Source organism: Phacochoerus africanus, chromosome 12, assembly GCF_016906955.1.
Source record: "Phacochoerus africanus isolate WHEZ1 chromosome 12, ROS_Pafr_v1, whole genome shotgun sequence".
NCBI classification, from domain to species: Eukaryota; Metazoa; Chordata; class Mammalia; order Artiodactyla; family Suidae; genus Phacochoerus; species Phacochoerus africanus.
The window spans coordinates 68,627,018-68,653,893 of NC_062555.1; the positions used below are offsets into that span (position 1 = coordinate 68,627,018).

The window sequence follows — 26,876 nt, forward strand, 5'->3', positions numbered from 1 at the left end:
TGGCAGAGCCAGGAGTGAAGCCTGGGAGTGTCCCCAACTCCTAGGACATAGGTCATCAGAGGTTTCAAAGGACCAGTGAGTTCCTCTGAAGGCTGGGGTCTCCCCTTTATTGGGTTTTGTTGCCAAGAAGCGCAGGTAAGTCCCTACCTGAGGGTGCGTTCCCACCATTCGACCAAGATGGAATGGACGAAAATGAAAATGTTTTTCAGAAGTTCATTTTCATTCAAAAGTACAGGAAGAGGGTGGCTGTGTCCCTCGGCTATTTGGGATCAAGGTTAAAACTTCTGCTCTGTGGATAAAAGCCCTAAATTGCTCTCATTCAAATGTTTTCTTTGGACCTTTTCATAATTTTTAAACATTTTTAGCTTAGCGTGGAAATGGAAGGGCATTTCTCTACGGATGAGTCAGAAACCCCTGCTGTCCAGGAGGGAACACAACTATGGTTGGAGGATCTGGGGGGGACTTGGATTGAAGACAAGCAGATGGAAACAGGAGGACGTGGAGTCCTCGCGCTTCTCAATCTTTGGAACATGGCAATGGGACGATTCACCGCAGTGAGGGAAATGGCTGAGCCGGGAGGGAGGGGACGGCAGGTGAGGTTCTGAGTGTGAACTGTACTCAATTCAGGTCTGACACGTACCAGCTGGGATAAATCTGCTCCCTTCACAGTTTCTAGACCTAGAAAAGGCTAACAGAATATCCTGTGATGAGGAGTCAGCTTTAAAAATCACTGTTGAAAGGCGAAATCATTTAGAAAGGTTTAGAAAAGAAACACCACTCTCAGAGGCAGGCTCTGGGGCTCCTGTCCAAACACACACCTTCTGTCTGCCTGGCGACCAACCTGGGGCCCCCACCAGGAACCTCACCCCCATTCGCATCATTCTTTTCAAAGGGACGTCACCTCCAAAAGTCACAAGACTGAGACTGTGGAGCCTTGGACAGAGTTTCTCTACCTCCTAATCTGCTTAAGAAAAAAAAAAAAGGTAGTTTTAAAGGGACTTCAACCTAGATACTCAATAGGGATTTGTTGACTCAGTAAAAGCGCCTTCATTCAAAATGTTTAGGTCATGAACTTTCCATAAATAGCAAAACTGTCCAATAACTAGATGGCTTCTTCTTTCTTTTCTATTATGTTGGCTTGTTTAATGTTTTCAAGAAATAGTCCAAATGTACATATATTTCCCCATGGAAGAGTTAAAGGCAACTATTTCAAATGCGAGGCAGAGCAGATTGAAAGCTCACTGGGGGGACCATCTCCTCCAAAATAGGGGAGCAGCATTTTAGACCTACCATCTTGTTCTATTTGTCTAGAGGAAACCCCATCTCATGTTGCTGTTCTGGGGTATATTTTTTTTTAAGTGAAGAAAAGACAAACAAGAAGGACCAAACTAGCAAAGCCAGGAAAACCTGTGATAAGCTTCTCAAGAAGAAATAGGCTCATGGTTATATATTATTTTTGAATCGTTTGCATCACCTTCTAGAAATATCTGAGCATGTTAAGTCCACGTACAGAATGATAAAACGGCGTTGGTCTGGAGAAGGAGTAGGATCAAAGATGCCACGATGGCCAGAGCACCGAACACAAAAGGCAGCTGGAGCACTGATTTCGGGACGTTTCTGCGTGTGCCCCCCACCCCCACCCTGCCCTTCTCCCACCCCGAGAATGTCAAGAATGTGAACTCCCTGTACTTAAGGTGAAAGGGCATTAACTCGAATCTGTTTGGGGGGGGGCGGAAAGTGGCAAATCCCGAAACACTGCGACTGCACAGGGACACCTCCCAAGCTGAAGACAGCCAGCGCCGACGACCCTGGGTACCTCACGAGTAACTGGGAACCACGTCCGAATTAGGAGCCAGTCACATCTCCATGTGCATCTCAGTAATTCTCTACTTCTTTATTTCAACATTGAGCTTTAGGTTTGAAATAGGTGCTAAGAAGAGGCGATTAACAGAGATTTTTTTTTTTTTTCAAATGTGTGCCAGCGTTACACATTCTGTCAACAGAGTCAAAGGAAACTATACAGCATAAGTTACAAAACGATTATTTCATGTTGCGCAAACATTCCAATAAAGCCTTCGCTGTGGTGTTATTCCATTCGACAGAAGATCAGCAAAAGAGGCAGCCCAGCTCCCTTCCATCTCACACAGAACCAGGAGGAAGCCCTCAGCCGCAGCCCGCTGAGGATCTCCCCGAGAAATCCTCCTGTTTCTCCTCGAGGGGACCCCAGGAGGAGGGCGAGGGGCTCACAGGGAGGGGGGGGACCACAGCGGTTACAGCTGCCCCCGGATCCCAGCATCCCGGCATCCCTTCCTCCGGGCTGCATCGTGCTCCAAAGATGCCCAGTTTCCCAAACAAAGCCCCGTCGACTACTCGGGGTTTGCACTACGTCCTAGTGGGTCACAGAACCCGCTTGGGCTTCGTTAGTTTTCTTTCCACTCCTCGTGCATCAATTAGCTGGAGCTCCCAGATTCTAGAAGAGCTTGGCCGCCGCTCTTGATAACGATGCGACGTGGTTGTTTGTGAACTATTTTCACTTTATGACTTCTTTTTCTATTATTACGCCAACAGACGGCGGGAAAGGCAGCGATCACTAGCACGGAACACAAGAGGTGCTAACATTCAGCCAGGCTGCTCCCAGGCCCGGGGCTGTGGGGCCTGGGCCGCTGACATGCACGCGGGGAGCACACACGACACTGCTACCCTCGTAGCAGAGGCTGCGGGAAGGGGGGATGGCGTCAAAGGACAGGTGCCACGGTACCCTTAGAAGCTATTTAATAAATATTATCGGAAAACAAAATGGAAAAATCAGCCTTCTGGAGCACAACCAGCTTAGGTCGAGTCAATGTCATCTAGTTTATTCAACCAAAAAACTGAGAGAGAAGGAAAAAGAGTCAAACAAAAACCAAAAAAAAAAAAAAAAAGCAGTTCTTAACACTAGCAGTAAATAAATTTGTACAACAATTCAGTCTGTATAATAGGATGAAATAAATCTACATCTTTTCTTATTTTGGTGCTTTGAATTATACATACAAACAACAATTACAAGGACTTGTTCACAGAGCAGGGGGACCTGGGAAAGTCCACCGGGTCCCTCTGGGACAACCTGGGGATGCTCACGCCTCACCCCGAGGGACCCAATTTCCTACGCAGAGGCCCCCGCAGCTGGGAACGAATGATTTGCCTACGACTTTTTTCTTTTTTCTTTTTTTCCTTTTTTTTTTCCCCCCCGTCTTAATGCATCAAACAACTGTGACCAGCAAAAGGAAGCAAATCTGGCAGTTTGTCCGTTTGGATCTCAGACTGGATTCTTCTTCATGTCCACCCTCGAGTCTCCCCATCGTCCTCAAAACTCTCGGCGTCCTTCATGCCTTTCTGACAGCTACCCGGATGCAGTAAAGTCTTCTTCTTCCAATGTGCAGTCCTTCTTACAATATAACTTATATGCAAAGTTCCGCGATTATTATTTTTTTTTTTCACAGCACTAGAGAGACCCTGTTCCTTAGGGAAGATGAGTCTGAATGGCTTATTCACAAATGGGGTCCAAATTCAGGGATGCAGGACACAGACACCGCGTGGGCTCCTCCGTCCAAGTGGCAATGTCGCTTCGCTTTCTGCCTTCAAAAGCCTATATCCATGGGGTTTCAGCTTCGTGATAACTGCTCCTGCGAAAATGCACGTAGAAGGGGCTGGAGGGAAATCTGGCGGCAGATCGTTTGAGCTTCGAGCTGGGACTCTAGCCCATGGCGGTGACCATACTGGAAGGGTGGTGGGGTCCGAAGGAGAGGCTGGACGGCGGGTGCATGGGCGTGGGCGTGGTCAGCATGTGGCTGGAGTGGCTGAAGGGGGAGATGTGGCTGAGAGAGGACATGTGTCTGGAGAGGGCGGCGGGGTTGAACGAGCTGCTCTTGGGGAAGTCCTCCAGCGTGTCGTGCACCTTTTTGCACTTTTTGGATTTGCTAGACATTTTTCGGTTTCTGGTCTGGATGCCTTCCTTCTTCATGGTCAGGGGTCTGTTAATCTAAACAGAGATCAATTTTTTTTTTTTACTTTTTTTTTTTTTTGGCTGGCTCGGAAATGTCTGCCGGCTTTCACACCCCGGCCCCGGGCTCCCCTGGCTGCCCCAGATCAGGGATCTACTTTCAGGGGGCCCCTTCCTCCCCTCTTTCTGCCCTCCCTCCCTGAGACCCAGAGTCCTGCTGGCGGGGGCTGCGGTGGGGTGCTGACTGTCAGCCTCTATCAGTTTCAGAAAGCCAGGGACCACGTCAGGTGTTCCAGGAAGGGGGGGTTCCTTCTGCTTCCTCCACACCCATCGTTTAGGGGGAAAGTTCTTCTCAGGGAACGTTCCATCCCCAGGGACCATACTCTAAAGACCCGCCGAAGAGGGTCGTATTTCTCTGGTAACTAGAGTATAACCACTTGTCTTCTTCCATTTAGAATTACCTTAGACTATGTCACAAAAACGGAGGCAATGGGAGGAATTTTCAAGGGAGGGAGAAATATCTCATCTGCTGGTTGGAAATCTGTGTTAGGACCTAGAAAGCACTGCCAGGCAATGGCTCTTAAGTGTTTCAGTCCACCTGCCTCGAGAAGCCAGGACTGCCTGCCTCTGCAATGTAATTTTTGGTTGCCTCTCTTTTACTGGTCTTTTCAAAACAGGAGATGCTGTAAAATCTTCCCCTGAAATCTGTAATGTTCTGGGGTCATATTTTAAACACCCTGCATCTTTCCAAAAGATAATCTCTTGCTCGTGTCAGTGATGGAAAGCTGCCACTTCTGATCCTGGTGGAATCTATGTATCTCTATCCACAAGTGCAAGACTGGAGCACTCTGTCTAGCACAAGAGAGACTGGAAAAGAAGTGCTGAACGAATAAATGCACAGACTAACGGAAAAAATAGAAAGTTTCCTGGTCCTGACTATCCGCCCCCATCTAGACAACCAGCGAAACAACCAAGCCACGGCACTGAATATCCACTCCGGAGGGGCAAAGTGCTGGGCCGGCCTGAAAGCATTCTCCTCCTCAACAGACGCAGACACAGAGAACAGCCTCCCTGTGGCCCAGGGGGAGGGGGAGGGAGTGGGATGGGTGGCGAGTTTGGGGTTCGTAGATGCACACTACTCCATGGAGAATGGATGCGCCTTGGGGTCCTGCTGTCTCCAGTCTCTTGGGAGAGACCACGATGGAAGACACTCTAAGAAAGGAAATGTCTATATGACTGGGTCCCTTTGCTGATCAGCAGAAATGCATGCAACACTGCAAATCAACTATACTCTAATTTTTTTTAAAACTGTCTTCAACACTAAGAAAAAAAAAAAAAAAAGAGGCCCTCTCCTTCTAAAGCCAAAGAGCAGACATGAACCAGAGTCAATATGGGACCGGGGTAAAGGCCCACTCTCAAGATCGCGAGGACAGCAAACTGTCCCTCTTCCCGATAAGCCCCCATGTTTTGTTTTGAATGTACATGGCGTGGGGGGCAGATCGAGGGCTTGGCAGAGCCACCGAGATCACCGCCCACAAGGAGTCGGATCAGACTGACCCCCATCGAGGCCAGTGGCCCCGCAGAGCAAACCGGCGGCACATCTGGCCGTGTTTGGGGGGAAATGGGCAAAGCGACTCGAGGAGGGGAGGTCAGCATCTCGGTCAATTTGACTCCTTGGGGGATCAATGACTTCTTTCTCCAGGGCCTCGAGGGCAGAGAAAGACAAGCTTCCATGGCTCCAGCGTCTGCCGGTTTGCTTCAAGAGCTAGAAGCGGGAGTTAACGGACCCCATTAGGATCCATGAGGATGCGGGTTTGTTCCCTGGCCTTGCTCAGTGGATTAAGGATCCAGCATTGCCATGAGCTGCGGTGTAGGTGGCAGACACGGCTCGGTTCTCATGTTGCTGTGGCTGTGGCTCCGATTCGACCCCTAACCTGGGAATTTCCATATGCAGCAGGTGCAGCCCTAAAAAGCAGGAAGGAAAAAAAAAAAAAAAAAGCTAGAAATGGAGGTTAAAGGACAAGAGAAGCCAGTGGCCGAGAGGGCTAGGCTGCTGACCATGCTTCCGAGAGCAGCAAAACCCACAGCTTCCTGGGGCTGAGCTGGGAGAGGTCACCTGGGGAAGGGTACAGAACAGCTCCGTGGGGCAGACACCTGCTCTCCCCATGCAGGAAGGCCCCGTGAGTGATGGCAGAGAAGCTCAAAGGTCGTTGCCCCAAGAACATCTCAGGGTTCCTTCCTCAAAGTTATAATCAAGATAAAGATGCAGCCGACAGAGCTGATAGGAATCTACTGTCACATCGAATCTCCCCCAAGATCGTGTCTAGACACCCGCTCTGTACGCTGCTCTCTAGACATACACAGCCAGATATCTACATATAATATCTAGTTACACTGATAGCCACACAAACCCAGATAACTAGTCCCAACACTGATACTGAGATAGGTAGTTATCTGCACACCTAGATAAGAAGGCAGGAACTAACTTAGGGCACGCACACGCAGGTATCCTGATGGGCAGAACAGAACACAAGATGAGAATGTTAATAGATTGTTATCTCTCATTGTTAAACACACAATATGTGGCCTCCTCCGGTGAATTCTTACTAAACCAAGGAAGGCAGAAAACCCACTCTCGTGGATGAGTAAGTTTCAATCTCCCAGCCCCCCTGCGGCCCCGCCGTGAAGTCTAATTAAGAGCAGGGTGGGAGGTGAGCAGGGGAGAAGCTTCCCTGACTTTGATTTGATGAGAAATTCATATTCTTCCACATAGATGTATTTTTCTTTTTAGATCAGACACAATTGAGATCATATCTCCCCGTAGCTGAGGAGTCAAAGAGATTTATAGCTGGTTCGTTTCTCAGGATTCCTATCCTTCCAGGGAAATGGGAAAGAAGTAGGCACACACACATGCAATCCATGAGGTGAAGCAGACGCTTGGTCTACCTGAAAGTGAGCAGGTGTCTCTCTCCACTGGTCCCCAAGTCCTAAGGCTACCAGACCACCTTGGAGAGCCTTTTGCTATTCGGAAAACCGTCCCGGCCCCTCTACTTTATCAGCCATGTGCCTTGCTTCTGAGTCATAATTTCTTCAAGCCAAACAGAAATCAGAATAGTCTCTGCCCTTTGGGACTCTTTGAGGCTCAAGTGTAATCGGGTGACCTGAAAGTTCTTTGACAGCCATGCATTACAAGCCCCCAAATCATTCTGTAGGCTGGGCCCACCATGGGGTAGCTCATCAACCTGAGGGCCCCAGATCTGCCAGGTGTCAATCGCAAATCCACCTCTCTCCACGGCCATGAGCAAGGAAATTCCCCAACGTGAAAACGGGCCTGGGGTTTCCCTGCTGAGAAATGGGTACAGACCACAGTCGGAGGATCTGAGGGAGGCACTATGGATGGTGCTGGGGGCCCTCAGGGACTGTGTCGAGAGGGGGTAGCCCCTCGGGAAGGGAGGTGAGTCTTCCAGGGTGGCCAGAATCAATGCATCCATCCCAAGAGGCAAAAAAAAAAAAAAAAGGACTAGGTTATGGGCGTCACCATGGGAAATTCTCCCGCGACTCAAAGAATCTAGCCAGAAAAGCTACCTCCCCAGCGCCCAGGTGTTCCCAGGTAACAGGTGCTGCTGGCCGTGAGCAAAGACCTCTGCCTTTTCCCAGGTCCCCCCCCCAGACACTTGGCCACAGCCAGACCCGCCAAGAGACTTTGAGGAGAACCAGACAGAGCCAGAGAAAACATGTGAGAGAAACAGAGACAGAAAAAGTCTTTCAGGCCTCCTTAGGGTCACGGCCTGTGAGTCAGAGTTGTTGCGGGGAAAACAAATAAATAAACATACGCGAAACACTTTTTAAAGGTGAAGAAGACGTGGCAAAATGGAAGGACCCCAGACTGCAAGATTAAAGAGGCCAGAAGCAAAGCCCCATGGCTATTATCATTCTGCTAAGGTGTTCCAGAAGGAGAACAATGTTCTCTGCCCCCCCCCTCCCCCGCCAATCAGGATACCCTCCATCGTTTGCTTGGCAGGAGTTCTCCCGCTGAGGACACAGTCAGGAGATGGCATCTTTCAGACATTTCAGCTCGTGTCTTTCACACAGAGAATCCGCTTAAACTTCACAGCACAGGTTAAGCCAAGCCTCTCTCCCCTTCAGTCACTGAACCAGCCCTGAACTCCTGTGGTACACGTCACAGTCCCATTAATCTTTCTCCTTCACTCTCTGGCTCGCTGTCTTTTTGTCTCTTTGTTTGTTTGTTTGCAAAAAAAAAAAAATTTAAACACCAGGACACATCAAAATATGACTGTTGACCTTTTTTGCTTTTCCAGGGCAAAGATTATTATTTTTTTTTTTTCTCCTTAAAAACCCAGACCAGGCTGCCAGCTGTATTGTTTCCAGGACACACGAAGGGCTGGGCGGTCCTGTTTTAAACCCCTCCATCGCAGCCAGGCCACATGGTCCTAAGTACTTTCGGCCCTGGGTCCACTGCGGGGACCTTTTTCTAAGCCCTGATGGGGGGCGATTCCATCAGAGAAGGGGACGGGAAGGGGCGCTGGGCATCGCCGGGAGGGCGCCACTGGGGCGGGTCCGAGGGGACACTTACATTGTGCAGCTTGTAGTAGAGCCCACAGGCATTGCAGACGGGGTCCCCGTTGGCATTTCTTCTCCAGAGAGTCGTAGTTGTGGTTTGACAGTTTGCACAGGACGTACCTGCCCTTCGCGCTGCCGACTGGGGAGTGGGGAGAGAGCAGAGGGTAAAACCAAAACAAATGGTAAATGGGTTTGCCGAACTACGAACTTAAAAAAAGAAATTATCATTGAAATCAAAACTAGCAAGTGGCCCACATGAAAGTCATAAAGAGCCCCAAAAGCTGCATCAAGAAGTAAAATGCCGCCGATCCACCAGCATAGGAGCAGATCGGACTGCGGTCCAGTGGTCCGAATAGAGCCTGAGGCCCCCAGGGAATAATTCGGGAGGATCAGAAAGCCGGCACCACCGCTCCGACCTAACGCCCCCCCCTTCTCACCACCCCCCAACAAAACGTGCCAGAGGTTTCACTTTTATGGGCAGTGATTTTGACTTGACCAGCCTCGTCCAGGGACCAGGCTCTGGGTGGTTCTCTTCACCAGGCCCGCAGAAGGCCTCTTTCAAGAGCAACTGCCAAGAACATCGATTTTCAAGGACGGGCCTGGCTGTCCCAACAGACTGGCCGCCAAGGAAGAACGAACGCAAGCGTGAGCAGCCCTTTCTGGATCCCAGATAAAGGAGGGCTGGAGGAGGGCTGCGGGATGCTAAGAGAGCAAGAGCCGATCGGCGCCTGCGTGTGACCCTCGCGGGACGGGCCACATACGAAGCCCCAGCCAGACATGTAAGCGAGCGAGACCCCAGAAACATCTGCGGCAGATCCGTCCTCAGGGTGCACCCCCCTTGCGCCCAGATGTGGTCACTCATGGTGACAGCCATCTTTCTTCTCTTCGGAGGGTCTTCGGTTAAGAAACCCAACCGAGACGAGCAAGGGACTTTGCAAAACCCACCAGGAACACTGTCTCCTCTCACCTTCTCGAAAGGAGGTGGTGCCCCCTCTCCTGTTCCCAGAGCAGAATGGTTGCCGGTTACATATCAGCCCCAAGCTGAATTGTAATTATTTGATTGTGTCGCTGCCTACACTTCCTTTAAAAGGAAGATTTTTCTTTCGCCTGTTGACATACTTAATTGTGCAGGGGACGAGTCCTTATGTGCGTGTGTTGAAGAGGAAAAACCAAAAAACTTAAGCTGGCAAACTTTTGATAGAAAATGAAGCTGGGTCACACGCTCCTTCACCTCCTCCCTGCCCCCCAACAGAGAAAGAAAATTTCAACTACACAATTATTCCTGTCCCTGGGCTCAAAAATATTATCAAAGGCAAGAGAAGGGGAAAGGATTCGGTGGGTCCTTATCTGTGATCAAGAAAATGCTGGCATGGTTATGAAAGCGTGGAGCAAAAACTCCAGGGGTCAGGCAGTGCTTTTCCATTAGCATTTTATCCAATAAGAACTTGGGCCAAACACCCAAAGCAGCCAGGTATGGAAAACCCAGTGGCAAGTCTGAATTAACCAGGCCAGTTCCTTTCCTTTCAAAGCTACTACATTGTTCCACGAAGATGTTCCCCCTTCGGACAGGCTTAAGTAGCAGAGCTATGGGGGGGGGGTTGTTTTGTTTTGTTTTTCTTGTTAAGTCATTCTTTATTTTCTGGGTACCGAGGAACCAAAAATGCAAAACCGCCCTTATCCATCATCACTGAGAAAGTTCTACTTTTGAGTTGTCCATTTGGAAAATATGCACGGCAGCCCAAGAGTGCTGCCTCTCACCCCATATGCCTCTGTCCACCTGCCCTGAAGAACTGTGATCATTTAAGACTTAACCATTGCCCTTGGGTACCCTGGGAAGAAAATGACCTATAAAATCAGCACGTAGACATTTTGACAATCACATTATCGTGGGATTATTGTTATCCTCCTGGACTGTTTTTCTCCCTTTTAAAAGAAACACTCAGATATTGCAGACTAATAGCGACTCAGGCACCGGACTTCCCAGCCCAGCAAGTGGGGAGGAGTCATACAAACACGGAATGCCAACAGGTAAGGTACGGGCTCCGAATAACAAGGCCCGTGGTCTGGCCCTCTGCAGTGTATGGACCACAACGTGAATCCCAGCACGCTTAGACTTCATGGGAATTTATACAGAACCTCTAAGAGCCACACTGGCTGCTTGACCAGCAGAGACAACGTGTATTAATAAAGCAAGCTAGTCTGGGAGACGCATGAAAATCTTGCAACACTGGGGGGAAAATACCACGGGTCCGCCCTTCTCCTATTTGCTGCGTGAGTTAGATGTGCTCCGAGCTGAAGCGCCAGCTACCGGAGGGGCAGGGTGGCCTTCGGCGAATATAGCAGACGATAGAAACAGAGCAAGACAGCGAACGATAGAAACGGAGCTGGGGAGACAGGAAATATAGGCAAGAAGGAAAAGAAAGTTCCACCTAAGGGCTCAAATATCTATCTATCTCTCTATATATATATATATTTATATTTATAGATGTATATTTATATATCTATATCTCAATGAGCCTCCAGTGATTCTCTGGAAAAATATAAAACCACCCAAAGAGATGAGTAAGAAAGAAAAAGCAGCTTCACCAATGACAGCCAATGAGCTCTAGCATTAAAAGCAACTATTACTCAGAGTTCCAGAGATTTCTTACGAAAGGTGAATGAAGACCAAATTATAGAAAATGCAAGTCCAGCCCCCCTTTGCCATCTACCCAGACAGAAGAAACCCCAAGAAAATGTCAAACACACTCCCGCTCATCAACCAGACAGCTCTGGGGGCTGAGGCCGAGACTTTACTGCTGGCGTTTTTTGTTGTTTTTTTTTTCCTTCTACCTTAAAAAAAAAAAAGAGTAAACCCAGTTTTACTGGTCCCATTGACTTATTTTAAAAAGAAAGTTTTTGTTATTAGTTTTCTTTTCTTTTTTTTTTCTTTTCTTTTCTCCCCCCCCCCCCCCCCAGGCCAGGTTTTAAGTGATTCAGAACATTCTTTTGTGGTGTGATCACATTCATTCTGTGCTAACACCTCCAGCCATTTCTTTTTTTTTTTTTTTAGACACGTCTTGTTCTGATACGTTCAAACATCTTGATGTTTAGGTTGGGGAAGCTGAGTTGTTGTTTATGAGTTATCTCCAGAGCTCAGATATCCGGCAGCTTTTTCCTAGGAAGTTAGCATTGCAGATGAGAGAAAGGAAAAAAAAAAAAAAAAACCAGGTAGGAAAGAAAGAGACAATTCAGGGGAAGGTTAAGAGCGCTGGAGAAAGGGCCAAAGAGCTCAGAGAGAGTGACACCGAGAGACCTAGGGTGGCCAAAAATTAAAGTCACATGGCCACTGCCATCCCTAGAAAGATTTTCCTTTCTCTGAAGAGGATGTCAAAGTGTTGTGCAAAAAATCTCATGGGGAGGACAAATAATTCTTTTCAAAGAATACAGAGGATTTGGCGGGTCCACCACAGAATGTGGTGGCTGCTACCTCCCCCATGAATCTGAGGGGGGGAAACTCCCCACCCAGCCCCTGCCCCCGCCCCCCGTGAATGCCATCACCACAAAAAGCGTTTTGATCTCCTGGCTGTGGTTGCCATAATCATTTGCCCAGCCTGCTTTTATTGGTCCACCCTGGCTATTCAATCTGGTCTGAGCCCCCAAAGACAAGTTTGCAAAGGGCCCTCTCCTGATCGCTTTTTTTCTTTATAAAGGCTTGCCCCGTGCCAGGTTTTCGCAAGTATTCCTAGGGATCAAGAGGTTTAAGAAGAAAAAAAAAAAAAAAAAAAAAGGAAAGGAAATGGTCACCCTACCGGCAGGAGTTCAAAGGGAAAATAAGACCAGACGAGAGAAGAGATGAAGACACCGGACACGAATCACACAGTTTTCCCTACAGTAGCGGTCCGTGGCAATTGCTCAGTTCCTCGGACCGAGAAAGAAGAAAAACTCCACTCAATCCCACGGCTACGGCTTGGGAATTGCAGTTAATTAGCACCATCCATCTGGAAGCCTTGGCACTCAGGCAGCCCAGAGACTCCCCACTTCCTAGGAGCCACTTCTGCAATTTCGGGGACAAGTTTGGATGGCACCTGAGCCACTCCATCCCCATACTAAATTTCCCTGTGAAACCGAGATTATCCATGCATCTTAAATCAGTCATCCTGGTCCCTTGAAGGGGTGTTCAAGCAACCCTTCTCTTAGCAAATACATTTAAGATTGGATCGGCCAGAAGTCAGCATCCTTAAAAATGCGATAAGTGACTTAGAACCATGGGGCGGGGCGGGGGGGGGGGGGCGGGATAGAGATAGAGGGGGGGAGAGAGAGAGATTTTCTGAACATCTAATTTGAAAAAAAAAAAAAGAAAGAAAGAAAACAGAGGGACAAAACTCTATCCCAAACAAGCTGACACAATTCTGAGCTGTCCTGCCAATTTCCTGCACAAGGTTCTCCTTCCTGAAGAGAGGAAATCAAAGACCCCAAAGGGACAGGGGGCGAGCCGCTTCGCCAGGACAACTCACCAGCCTTCGCTTGGGCTTAATAAGGGGTCGATTCTGTCCGTTCATTTTGTGGTAGAGCCCGCAGGCGTTGCACAGGTAGTGACCGGTACCATCTCGGCGCCACAGTGGGGTGGACGTCGCCCCGCAGTTGACGCACTCCCTGCCTTCTAGAAACAAGATCACACATAAGTCACTTACGGAAGGAAAACACACAGACCAGCTGCCAGCAGGATTCGGGGATGAGAGGTCCGGGGGGTGGGGGGCAGTTTTCTCCTTTTTCTCTTTCTCTTTCGGGGAACACTCCCACCTGCACCTCCCTTGAAGGGGGCTTCCCATTTGCAAAGAGTTACCCTGTGGCCCTTTCAAGGCCTAACCATCCCCCCCCACCCCCCTGAGCGCAGGTATGTACGTGCACACACACACACACACACACACACACACCCAAGACGTGGCACAAGACTAGGCAGCAGCAGACCCCTGCCCTGGACCTGCCTGCTTCGATGCGGAAGAGCCGGCCCAGCCCAAGAGGAAGAAGCATTTCAACCTGAAAGAGCTCCCTGAGAAACTGCTGAGCCCTGGACGGGGTGGCAGAAGCAAAACATTCCAGGCATTTCCCACGGAGGGAAACAAAGATGATCCATTATCACGACTGGGGCTGTCTATACGGATTGATTAAGTAATGACGCTTAGGACGGGGCCAAAGGAAAGATTCATCGATGGCGAGATAGAGAAAGAGATAAATAAAGAGATGAACGGATTCATCAATCGGCCCATTGATTTTAGCAGCGAGGGCTCTAGATTCTTCTGCCAATAAAACCACAAATGCCCCCGGCTGGCAAGTCAGGGACGAGGACCCAGCAGGGCCCACCCATCCCGCCAGCCATCGTCTTTTTCTGGAAAAGGCCAGCGGGTTCTGCAGTTTGCCGGCCACTGAGCCCCCAGGTGGGAGGAGGTTGGAGGGGGGGGTGGGGAAGAGCCGGATCTCGCTGCTGGGACGCTGGCGATGGAGAGGGAGGGCCACACAGGGGGAGGGAGGGCTGGAAGGGGCCCGAGCGAGGAGCAGATCGGGGGACTGGGACAGGGACAGGACGGCCAGTTTGGGGGGAGGGGAGGCCCTGGGGACAGCTCCTTAAGTGGCAGGCCTGCAGTTGCTCATTTTTCCAAATAAACAAACAAGATAAAATTTAAAAAAGAAAGAAACCTGCCAGGCCAGGTTTTTCACCTTTCACCCCAGGGGGGCCGGAGACCTAGACCCACCCCTGGAGGGGAAAACTCCTGGAGAGAAACCCTCAAGATACCATTTTCGGTTCATTTGTACAGAAGGGCAACAAACTCAGGGACCTAGAGAACAGACCTGTGGCTGCCAAGGGGGCCTGGGGTTTTGGGGTTAGTAGACGCAAACGAAGCAATGAGGTCCTGCTGTACAGCACAGAGGACTGCAGCCAACCACTTGTGAGAGAACGAGATAGAAGATAATATGAGAAAAAGAATGTATATATATGTAGGACTGGGCCACTTGGCTGTACAGCAGACGTTGACAGGACACGGTAAATCCACTGTAATGTTAAAAATTAAAAAATAAGAAAAAATGAGAAAAGGTTTACAAAATAAAACAGAAAAAAAAAAAAGACACCATTCTAGGATGCAGGCGGTTTGCTCAACTTCTGCCGGGAGGAAGAGGAGAACGTTTTCTGGGAGAACCTGCCTGCTCTCGGGGCCCCGTTCCCCCACCGAGGACTCACCAGACGCACCAGCGTCACTGCCAACAGAGAGGGACCCAGGAGGAGGCCCTACCCTGCAGGAGCCAGTGACTTTACTCAAGCTGGTCCCCCCCAAAAAGAGGAGTTGGAAAGGGTCTTTGGCAGGGGGGTTGAGGGGTTTGGTAGGGGAGAAAGATGCACCCCTAAGCATTGTTTTAGGAGATTAATCAGCTAACCCCAAACTCCCACGAAGACCAGGTCTGGGGAAGAGAACCCACAGGCCCGAGGTCTGGGCCCTGACTCCCTAGGAAGAGGGCAAGAGGGTAAGGCCAGCCTGGGGCCCAGGACGCGCTCAGGTTGAGGAAACCCCCAGACCCAGCACAGGGGGCGGAGGGGAGTCAATCAACACCCCTGAGGCTGTGCTTTGCTCCAGGGACAGGCTCTGGGGGAGGAAAGGACCTCTGGAAGCAAAGGCGGATGCCGAGGCCGTTTACACTGGAGACCTGCTGAGTAGTTCTGGTCCACTTTGTTTTCCCAAAAAAAAAAAAAAAAGTCTTAAGGAGTTAAGAGATTTTAGCGTCTGGCTCCAAATTTCAAAAAGGTCCTTAACCCCAGTGTCTACAGAGAACCTTCCAAGAACCCCTCCAGATCATCTCAAAAAAAAAAAAAAAGGCCATCACTAGGCACCCAACAGCTCTTAGAAGGCTCTGGGCTGAATCATATCCAGATACCTTTCCTATGGGGTCAAAAGCCTTCGGGGATGTAGCCGCTGGAGGTGGGGGAGGCGTGGAGGACGCGGGAAAGGGCACTCGGGCCAGGAAGTGCGGCCACAGGCATAGCTGGCAGGCAGGCAGGCCCTGCAAGTCTTGTGCCCCCAGTGGGCTCAGGGTCAGCCTCTTCTGGGGACACTGACACTGGCCTGGCCTGGTGGAGGTGTCAGGCCCACTTCCCATCCTGCCAAGACAGAGGCTGCAGGCTTGCAGCCACTTTGTCCCAGACCTTTTTTTTTTGGGGGGGGGGGTCTCGGGTCCCAAGCCCCCTCCAGCCCAGCAGCTCAGCCTGCAGAGCCCCCTCCTGGGCACCTGGGCTGGGGGACCTCCCAGCCCGACCTGATTAGTCAGGCAGTGGAGAGATGACAGCTTCCTTTTCAGAGGGACCTTGAAAGCCAGCAAGGGCTGTCTCTTCAGCGAGGCTCTGCACACTAGAGCAATTTTCTGTCTTGATTCACTCCACAAGTTCGTGATTGCCTGGCGTGGCTTTTTCTTCTTATTTTTTTTTCTTTTTTTTTTTCTCTCCTTGTTACCTCCAGCCTGTGACTTCAGCAAACAACCAATTTTCCTAAGGGAGGCCCTGACTGTCTCCCTGCCCTCTTTCTCCTCGCTCACCGCCTGGTGCGAGCTGCTCAGACACCTCGCTCTTAGGTGACAACCACAGAGCTGGGAGGCCTCTTCACATTCAACAGCCATTTTCAAACACCCCTTGGCCCCAGACTGAAATCCTCCAACTGAGCTGGACGGAGGGGTAAGGGAGCCTGGGGGAGGTGCAAAGAAAAAAGGTGGTGCCAGATGCCCCCGCCAGGTGTGGGGGGGGAGCTAAGAAATGGCCCTCAGCAAAAAAAAAAAAAAAAGCTTTGTCTCTTGTTTGCAAAGATAGATCCCAGCACCAACAGCCCGGGCGTTAAAAATTTAGCAGTAGGTGCTCTTCTAAACCACAGTTTCAACCGTTTCTCCAAAATTCGACCACGCTCTTCTCTGGGCTCCTCCTTCAGGCGACTGCCAAGAAGAGGGTAACAGAAAAAAAAAAAGAAAAGAAAAAACCACGAAAACCAAAGAGAATCCCCTTCTCAGGAATTCCCATCACTTCCACCCTCTTTACACCGTCTGGAAACTTCCCCCTTCCTGCTCCACACTCTCGAAGCTCCCTTGCTGCCCAGGTGTGCAGCTCTTGGGGGGGAGGGGAGGACTGTGAAAAAGGAATAAAAGGAGGAAGCGACAAGCATATTGAAATCGGCTCCTCTCCTCTCCCCCCACCAAAAAGGAAAGAGAGAAAGAAAAAAAAAGAAGGAAGGAAGGAAGGAAGGAGAAAAGAATAGAAAAGAAAAACAGATGCCCCTGTTCGGGTTTAGGGAGCTGCAGCCCCTGCCCCCAGCGCCCCCCCCCAAATGTTCCGACAAAGACAGGCAAACCCCAAGGCAGAAAGGGTGCAGGACAGAGTGGGAGAGAATTCAGACACGGAAATGAGGTGAGGGCAGAGGACCGGAGGCTTTTGGAAAAGTCGCTCTGTCCCCTCCCCCTACGCAAACCACCACACCGGCCTCAGATACCAGGATCTTCCCCCCAACTCTTGGCCCTACCAGAAAAGAGAATTTTTTTTAAAAAATCCCATCCCGACCTCAAAAGGCATAGGTTCGCTCTTCATGCCGTCAGCCCTCAAGCTTTGCCGGCTCCCTCCCCAGCCTTGGGGCGTGGAGCTGTACCCTGCTTCCCCAGGACCCTGGGCTCCGCAGCAGCAGCAGCAGCAGCAGCAGCTGCGAGGCCACTGTCCTCCCTTCCTCTTGCCTTCTCATCGTCGGCTCCACCAGCTAGCCTACCTCCCTCTCCCTCTGCCGACTTTCATGTACTGAACATGCAGGTCTGAGTTTTGCTGTCAGCCTAACCGCATCCGGACTCTATTAAAGTTCCTGGCTCGGGATAAACAATGCAACTGTCGCGTGCAGCAGTCTGAAAATAATTGGATTAGCTAAAACATATCAACTAAATAGAGACAGTCCTGCCCAGGCAGTTGGAGTGAATGTCACCCCCGGAAAAAAAAAAAAAAAAAAAAAAAGCCCTGGAAACTGATCTCATGGTCACTGGGGCGCCCGAACCCTCCCTCGGAAGTTTTCTAAACCCGGGTTTTGCAAGCTCTGTTTCAGGAGAAATTGTCTCATCTAGAACAGACAAGTGATTTCTACCACTAGTGTAGATACAAGATCGAGAGCAAGAGTGAGAGGGAGGGGAGGGGAGGGGGGCGGGGTATGACAGTTGGGATAAACTAGGGCAGACACCCACCCTGAAACGCACACCCCCAAAGGGACAAGCCAGTCTTCAGGAAACCATCTCAAAAGATACAGTGAAATCACATCTCAGAGAACCCCCAGCTCTCTGATTCAGCTGCCTCGGTTAGACACTGGTGATGGATTATTTGCTTTTTAAAGCAAAAATATTTTGTGTGGGTTTTGCCATCCTTTGAATGCCAGACTCCACAGCAGGAGAACAAACGTGCAGCTCGCTGTTAGACAGGGAGCGCTTTTCTGAGAGAGGGAGGGGCGAGGAAGCAGAGACACACCTGGGGGATCTTTTCCCGCCTTTCCAAACCCCTCTGGCTTCGGATCCATCCTGAGAGGCCTTCTGCCCCTGCCTGGTACCTGGGCCTTCGGACTGTCCTCGCACTACTGCCCGGGGCAGACTCCCCCCCAGAAGTCGCGATGGATGGGCCCCCTTCCCATGCATTCTGGTCCCTGAGCTACTTTTGCCTGGGTCCCGCCCCCTGCGAAAAATATACACTCGCTCGATTTAGCCGCGTCTGTGTCAGGGGCAGTCCTCTGGCAACTGGGTGGCCCCTTCTGAGCTGAGCAGAGAGGAACCCTGGGGACGCAGAGGCCGGGGGTCACAGGAGGGACCTGTGTTTGTTTGGGTGGCAAGAGGTTTCGGTTTTGCATTAAACACTACAGATGTATCCCCGGGCCTTCCAGTCGGTCTTGGAAACGGACGGAAGGTTACTGGCAACACCCAGAAGTTCCCTGGCAGGACAGGCAGGAGGAGGGGGTGTTGTGTTTATCTTTTTCCCTCCCCTGTTCGTGGGGGGAGGGGGATTTTGCATCAGATCCTCCCGGCCCTTTGCCCCAACACTGGAAGAAAGAACACATCTCCTTCCTTCCCGCCACCCCCGGAAGAACGGGAAGAAATCGAGTCTCCAAAGGGTCGGGACCACCACCCCGCTCCCCGCTCCCCGCTCCCGGGACAGGGCCGGACCGCGCGCTCTGGTCCCCGCCCTGGAGTTGGGAGCCGGGAGGGGAGCGAGGAGCAAGGTCTCCGGGGGAGAGAAGGCTCCTACCTGTGCTGGACCTCGCCTTGGGCCTCGACTTGCATCCGAAGCCGGTGGGGGAGCCCCCCAGCAGGCTGCTGGGAGGGAAGAGTCCGGAGCCGTATTCGGGGACGTAGGGCGGGTAGGTGGTGATGGGGTGGTGGGCAGACGCCGCCGCCCCTCCCAGGGTGGTCATGCTGCCGCGGGGGTGCGCCGACTCGAGCTTCATGCTGTCGGGCAGCGGCACCTGGTACTTGATGCATTCCTTCTCGTCCTGGCGGCCCGAGCCGGCCGAGCCCGGGGTGGACAGGGACGGGTCCGGGGAGACGTCCTTCGGCGGGGTGGGCGGGAAGGTGAAGAGGTGCGGGCTGGAGTGACCCGCCGACAGGGAGGAGGATGAGGCCGGGGGGTAGACCGACAGGGGCCCCGGGGAGCCGTGGTGGATGGACGTCTTGGAGAACGGGCTGAGGTTCCAGGGCGAGGCGGTGTGGTGGCTGCCCAGGGCTTTGCTGCCGTCCAGCCAGGGCAGGGATCCGTGCAGGAGAGGGGGACGGCACACCTGACTCCCTGCGCGGGGCAGAGGAAGGAACAAGAGAGAGACAGGAGGTGAGAGCAGCCCCCAGAGGCCCCCAGACACCTGGGCATCATCCCGTCAGCCCCAGCCCCTGGGGGCAGGTCAACCCCAACACAGCCGGGACCTGAGCTGGGCTGGGCGGACAGGCTGGCTCTCCCCCACCCAGGCAGCCCCAGCAGTCCCTGGACCAGGCCGCACTTTTCACCTCTGTCTCCCACACAGGCTTCCCATCACATCCTGGGCATGAAGAGCCTGTGTCTGACACCCAAGAGGTGCCTCCAAGGAGCAGAGTCAGGCCCCTGGCCTCCTTGGCCTCTCCAGATACACTTTCTAAATCCCAGCCCCTGAGGTCTCTCTAGAGCCTGACTTGATTTATTGGTTTCCTTCAATGGCCCAGCGGCCCTCATCCCAGACCTAACCCCAGGCAGCCTGATAAGAGAATGCGCTGTGAATGATGAGGCCTGAAGGGGTGAGGCTGGCCTCGCGGCCACCGCTCAAAAGCAGGAAAACACACGGACCCCAAGAGAGACCCAGCTGCAGTGCCCAGCTGACCAAGCCCCGTGCCTGCAGGAGAAGAGGACATGGCGGAGAGGACGAGGGCCATTTGGGGTTCCTCCATGTAACCCAACTTCAGGGCTAGTTCATAATCAGCAAGGCCCGAAGTGGGATTTGCAGGGAAATGGATTGCTCGGGCTGTTTTAGAAGGTTTCCAAGGCTGCACCCTGGGGTGGCAGCTTTGTCTGCCTCTCCCACCCTCCCAAATCCTACTGAAAAAAAAGTCAGCTAGGCCTGTAGGCCCTCACAGTTGCATTTTCACCAGTGCAATATGTGAATTTTCACCTGAGCCCCTGAGACACAAAACTCCACTGCCTGGGTCTACTTTGCTCACACCCAGAGGAATCTGAGCCTGCATTTGAAACACAGGGTTTTAAGGCAGCCATAACTCAGACCGGTCCAGAGGCTCTGAGAGGGTACGTTTAAACGGCAAGTGCAAATGCACGCACTTATTGATCTTTTAATCCAGGACCTGCCTCAGCATCTGACATTCTATTTAACCATCAAGAACAATACTGAAACTAAAATCTTAAGAGAGGAAGGGGAGGGGAGTCGAGGGGGAAGGGGAGTTCTCTGAACCCCTAGGGTCAAGATTCACATTATGCAGGAAGTAGGTGTAGTAAATAATATTAAGGCTGCAGTTACCGCATTTTCACTTAACTGCTGATGTGCACAGAACAAGGGCAAAGAGCGCCCCATCCGCAGAAACAATTGTTTAAAAGCTGGTGACAGCAGGGTGGAGACCGCCTGCTGCCTGCTGCCGGAGGGCCTCTGTCATCGGCCCCAACCCGGAGAACCTAAGGAGGGGAACTGGAGCAGACCTGCCAGAGAGCCCCTCATATTTCCTCCACCTGAAACATTGCTATGTCTTCTAGGGAAACACACTTTGAGATGGAAACCTTGTCTCCCAACTACATAGGGCCGGGTTTCTCTTTACCACTCCAGAACTCTCCAAACTTCTCACCGTGAAAGAGAAAGGGAAAACAGAAAGAAAAGAAAAGGCAACTAGAATCGCTCCTGCCTAGAAAGAAACCCTAATGGATCCTAAATCTTTGGGGGGAGCCCAGGGGCGCTGGGGTAGGCCCGAGGACAGCTGGGTGAGAGTTGCCGGAGCACAGTAATGAGGCCACGGAAAAGCAGAGACGCAGGGAATTCTCTGCAACCGGGAATCCAGGGAACCCCAGTGTCACAAACTTAAGACGGTGGTCTTTCCCCCCAACCCCCGTCAAGCACCAGACTTCTTTTCCTTAGAGCCACAAGGTGGAAAAGCTGCCTAGAAACCAAATGCTCTAGCTTTGGAGGAAGGTCAGGACACCGGGGTGCGACTAAATGCGTCTCTCTGGCCTTTCTGGAAATGTGCCGGAGCAGCACACCCAGGCGCGCTGGCAGAAGCCCCCGAGAGAGAGCTACGGGGTAACTGGGGAAACGAAGCCCCTCAAAGAACCCAGCCCAAGCCAGGTTTGGCCGGCGCCGAATGCTCGGCCCGGGGAGCGGTGGCCGGCGGAGGCAGAGGCTCGGCTCCCTGCGCCTGGGACCTCGGAGGCCCCCAAACCTGCGGCCGCGCCGGGAGAGAGGGCTGCAGCGCGGCGCCCGCCAGGTGAGCGCCAGGGCCCCGGGGACTGCAGGCGCGGAGAGCCGCCTGCTGCGGCTGTTTTGAAAAACACACTCTCGCGACGATCGAGACGCCTTCCTCGCCCATTTCCGGGCCCCAAATTTTTTAATGATGCAGAAACGGCGCTTGGGGGCTTTGGCTGCTTCTGTCTCCCCACCCCCTGGTCCCTCCCTGCCTTCCCGACCTGGGAGAGCGGGGACAGCTGGGCGGGGGTCCCCGCACCCGGGGCGAACTCACCGTGGTGGGTCGGAGGGTACCTCTGCACGGTGGCCCTCACCGAGTTTCCGTAGTAGGACGGGACGTGGTTGCCTTGACCGTCGATGTTAAAAAGTACATCCACCTCCTCGGGCAAGGGGTACTGCGCCGGGTCCATGTAGGAGTGGCCGAGGCCCGGGTGGTGCGTGTCCGGGTGCTGCCCGTTGAGGACCGCGGGGTGGTGGTGGCTCACCCAACGCGGCTGGTCCGCCGTCACCTCCATGGCCCAGGCTGCGCTCGCGCCCTCTCGCCGGGCCCGGAACCCGCGCGCGGAGAGGGAGGGCGGTCCGGGGGGGCTCCGCGGCTCTGCAGGTGCTCCTGCCGTCGGAGGAGCAGGGGTCGTTTAAGGATTTGTTTTCAGTGGGGGAATGGGAAAGCTAGGAAGAAAGGTGAGCAAATGAGATTTCAAAAAAAAAAAAATTCTTTGAGGGGTAGTTTAGCAAAGAGAAGAAGACGAAGAAAAAAGAAATTCCAAAAAAATAGGTAGGAAAGGATAAAAGGGGCCCGAAGTGTAAAAGGAGGCGAGGGCTGGCTGGGATTCTGCGCGTGAGGCTCCTCTGCACCAGGAGCTCCTCGGCCGCTCCGAGACTGAGTCTCTCCTGGGTCACCTGCAAAGGAAAGGAGAGACCTGGATGAGGTCCTGAGTACTTAGCACCTGAGTTTACGAAGTGGCACCACCTACCCTCGAGCCGCCCGGCCCCGCGCCCGCGCCCCCAGGACACGCGCACACGCGCACGCCTCCTCCGGAGCCAGGAGCACCGGGAGACCGCCGAGAGGGAACGACTCCCGAGTACATCCCCAGCTGCCCGGCTCTCCCGGGAGCCCGGGACTGAGTGAGCGGTTCCAACTAGGACGACAGCTACCTCCCTCCGGGGATCCAGGTCCCTGGACCTACTTTCCAGCCCTTAGAAACTCTCCAAAAGAGGAGAGTGGAGGTTGGGTTTTTGGTTTTTTTTTTTTTTTTTAATGTTTTAAAGTCCTTCCATATGGAGAGAGAAAACAAATCAAACTTTAAAAAAAAAAAAAAAAAGTCGCAAGTACCAACCTGGGTAGCGAGGAGCAGAGAGGAGAAGGAGGCGTGTGACCTGGGCGAGCAGAAACTGCTCGGTCAGATTGCGTGGCTCGCTCTGTCTCGCGCTCTCTCCGTCTCTCTCTCTTTTCCTCCCTCTCTCTCTCCCTCTCTCAGTATTTTTTTTTTTTTTTTTTACAGGGAATGCATTCTTTCTGAAAGTATCAAGACGGCGCCAGGCAGCTCAGTGTTCGCAGACAGCTGTGGCGCGACGGAACTTAAGGAGGTTCTAGTGTCATCTGCGCCGACGGGGGAGGAGCCTGGCGCTGGCGAGGAGGGGACAGGATCACAAGCACAAGGAAACTGCAACCCAAACCCGCTCAGGACTTCACCACCACCCCCCCTCCGCGCACCCCCGCCTCTCCCCCCGCCCCTCCACTGACCGGAAAGGGGCGCCGCAGAGGGCGGCTCGGGCGGAGGGGCAGCGGGGCGGGTGGGCGAGGCGGCCCGGGGTTTGAGGTGGAGGGGGCGGGCAGGAGGGAATTCGCGCTCTGGCCCTTTAAATGTGGCTCCCGCTCCTGCCAATTCATTCCGGCTGGGTAGATTATTCCGTACCGAGGAAACCGGCCTGCCCCATTCATAAAGTTTATTTCTACAGGCAGCCTTTCTTTTTCTGACTTTTTTAATGAGCAAACATTTTTTCGGTATTCAGTCCTGGGTATTGACTGGCTTATTGATGTGGGGTCTCTGGGATCCGTAAAATGACCAGGGGGGGAAAAAATGCAACGTCAAAGTTCTCCGAGATGTGCTTCTTTCGGGAATTGCTTAAGAGAGTGAGGAATGGGGGGCGGGGCCTGCCTTTGATTGAAATGTCCGCGTTACTTTGGTGGTCGTGGTCAACATTCTCCCAACCTCTCGCGTTAGAAGCCTCTCGAATGAAAGTTTCAGCTGTTGCAGCTGTCCTTTCCAGACCTAATATTTGTAATCGATGTGTGCTTTTGACTTGAGTGACAACAGTGAAGGATGAAAAGGAGAGGGGGCGACTCCGGCTCCCCAGGAACAGGGAGAGTGGCCGGAGAGAAAGCACTCGGGTCTTCACTCCGGTTACCCAACTTTTTCCCTACTCCCCGCCCGGCGCCCTACTTTGGCTCCCGGCGTTTTTCCCCAGCCCCCTCCTCCACCTCCGACCCCCACCCCAGCCGCGGGGCAGGACAGCAGCAACCTCCCCGGGGCCCCGCAGCCAGCGGGACTCGCTGAGTCCGGCTGGGCAGCCCCGGGCGGAGGGAGCTGGGCTCTGAGACGCTCCGAGAAGGGGGCGGGGCATACGGGGGCGGGGCCGGGAAGGGGCCAATCAGCGCGCGAGGCTGCGGCCGGGCGGCGATTGGCCGGCCCAGCGGGCTCCAACCTCCCCGGCCTCTCTCTGTGCTTTGAGCCACTGCATCCCCTAGCGGCGCTCTGGCTCCTGCAGCCGCCCGGGCCCAAAACGCGGCCAGGGTGTGCAAGGGTCAGGCGGGAAGAGAAGATTCAGGTTCCACGCGCGGCTCACCCCAGAGCCATGTGTGCGAGGAGAGAGTGTGGGTTCTCCCGCAGGCTTTCTCACGGACGGTGCTAAGAGCTTGATTGGGGTGATCGTAATTGAAGACATTATTCCCTCTTCGCGTCTATATTCCATAAAATTCCCTACAAATACAAAACAAACAAAAAATCGACATAGACGGGACCGTACCTAAAAGTAAGTTCTGGAGGATTCCTTTTGGGCGGAGAAGGAAAAACAATAGTCAGCCTTAGCTTGGTTTTCCGGGGATGTCCTGATTAAATATACAATGCTTGTAGAAAGACTAGTCAATTTCATTTGTAATTCGTGGAAACGTGGAGGTCCTCCCGACTTGGAATTGGAGCTTCTCTTCAGTCTCCGTCTTCTTACAACCGATGTTTGTCAGAAATCGGGGCTGAGTTTCTAGATGCGGAGCATGAAGAAAATCCTTAAATTAACCACCCCTCCCCACTGTTTCTCCTGAGCCCATTTAGTCCCCGTTTATTAGGGCGGCCCAGTAAAAGAGCATTGATTTTCCTTCATTCTGACCACGTCTCTCTAGGGCCAGTGGAGCTGCCAGCCTCTCCTGCTCACAGCGCTCTCCAAACCTTTTAATTATTTAGTTTCTGTCTAACATCCACCGGAAACCGCTCCATAAACAAGGACAGATGAACGCATACACATTTTTGCTACAAGTTCCCAGTTTAAGGTTAAGGACGGCAGCGGGGGCGGGGTGGGGGGGAGTGCGTCTTTGCCCGTGGCTCCAGGACCTGGCGATGCTAGCCCGACCGCAGTTCAAAGCCACGCGGAAAATCCCCAGACGTAGCTCTCCCCAGACGCCGCGCGGAGACCTGGAAGCCTGGGAAATAAAAGGGACCTATCCTCGGAGAGAGAAGCTGCTGACGCCAGGACTTGAAAAATGTTAACTTCTGAGGCTAAGGTCGATTCGAAAAGACAAAGAAAATATCAGTGAGAAAGAGGCCTTCCGGTGTAGCAGCGCCTCTCTGATAACGCGGAGAACTTGAGGGGGGGGAGGCGTTATTCATTTTAATTAAATCACAGGCATCAAGTCGGGCTGCACTGGACTGGAGAGCCACTCCCAACCCTTGGAAAAATAAAAGATCTTGAAGGCCCCTCTTGGTCTGGGTGGTTTGGAGCTGGCAGAGAGGGGTGGGGGGCTGCGGCTGGATGCCCGGTGTAATGGAGCCAGCCTGTAGGGGGTATTTAACATTTAATTCCCAGCCGGACCGCCCCTGTTCCCGGACTGACAGTGGGTAATTGGGAAAGAGGACGTTGCTCTTTTGATGGCCCGCGCCGGCCAGTCTCGCCGACGCCACACTGGGTTTGACGTCACGGGCCCAGCCCCAGAGCCAGGAACACAGAGCAAGGGGGGAAGGGAAAAGCGGGGGAGGGGGATACTGAGGAGGGACGGCCGGGGTCGGCCCCGGGACCCACGGTGAAGAAGGGGGAAGGGAGCGAGGCCGGAGAGAGACTGCGGCGCGTGGCCTGAGGCGGAGAGCTGGGCTGCGGGGGTCTGGGCCAGGCCAGGCGCCGGCCTGACCCGCCTCGCCGGCAGATGCAGGCCGGGCTTCCTCCTCGGAGCGAGGGCGGGGGAGGGGTGGGGGCTCCAGGCGCGGAGAAGGGGGGACTAGGTGGTCCTGATCCCCCGCTCTGGCTCAGTCCGCAAAGCTAATCCTAGCCTCTGGCGGAGACGCCTCCGCGCCCTCCGCCAGTCCTGAAGGCCCCCTACCTAGGACCCCGGCCCGGGCCTGGTCTAGCGAGTCCCCGCTCCTTCCCGGGAGCGTCCGGAGGAGCTCCGGTGGAGGAAGCGAGGTGGAGACCTCGGAGGATGCTATCGCCGCCGCCGCCGCCGCTGCAGGGCCCCGGGCTCCTGCAGGGCGCGAAGCCTCCCTCACCAGGGTAAGGGGCTGGCCAATGTCTGGATGCCTGGGGCTCCGGGGAAGGCATCCCGGAGCGGAGCAGGCGACAGCGCAGCCACCGCCCATCCCCCGCCGCCCGCAGCCGGGTCGTGGGGCTGTGCGTGGGGCGGCGGGAGCCGGCTGGCCTGTCTGAAGCGCCAGGCCTCGCGGCGGCTGCTTCAGGCGTCAAATTGAGCGGGGTGTGTGTGCCCTCTTGGGGAAAGGGTAAGAAATGGAGCCTTACTTTCTCTCCTGGGGTAGGTTAAGCTGGTACCCACACACACCCCCAAACACATGCCCCCCCCCGTTCAGGTCCCTCCCACCCGCCCTCCCGGGAGCTCAGACACTCTTCTTCGAATGGAAGTGGGGGATGACCCAGTCCCGCAAAGGAACCAGAGCCCACGGCGCAGAGGGGAGCAACATGCCCCCCAGGCTCACCCCTGGGGTCGCAGGAGTCAGAGAGCGGAGATCCACGCGGCCAGCGTCACCCACCCGAGCCTGGCGACGGGCGCGTCCAGGCGAGCTCCGCGGGGCCGAGGTGCCGGAAGAAGCGGCCCCCGGCGCCCGCACGCTGCCCGCCGAGGGTAACCAAGAAAAGCCGAGCCTCGGGGTCGAAGT

The 26,876-nt window shown here is 53.4% G+C and overlaps 1 protein-coding gene across 4 annotated transcripts in view; it reads right to left on the bottom strand.

The window, feature by feature from the left end:
- Nucleotides 1-1,869: 1,869 nt before the first annotated feature.
- GATA3 (GATA binding protein 3) overlaps nt 1,870-26,876 on the bottom strand; it is a 30,296-nt gene continuing 5,289 nt past the window's right edge. The window contains exons 2-7 of one of the 4 annotated variants that reach the window (XM_047754972.1): nt 24,532-24,762; nt 21,779-22,404; nt 18,831-19,367; nt 13,057-13,202; nt 8,574-8,699; nt 1,870-4,018 (exon numbers count right to left, since the gene is read on the bottom strand). In XM_047754972.1, the coding sequence (XP_047610928.1) occupies nt 3,734-4,018; nt 8,574-8,699; nt 13,057-13,202; nt 18,831-19,367; nt 21,779-22,019 (1,335 nt within the window). In that variant the 5' untranslated portion in view covers nt 22,020-22,404; nt 24,532-24,762 and the 3' untranslated portion in view covers nt 1,870-3,733. Of the gene's footprint in view, nt 4,019-8,573; nt 8,700-13,056; nt 13,203-18,830; nt 19,368-21,778; nt 22,405-22,841; nt 23,093-24,531; nt 24,763-26,876 lie in introns of those variants that run through there. The other 3 variants (XM_047754974.1, XM_047754970.1, XM_047754973.1) reach the window with 3 other exon arrangements.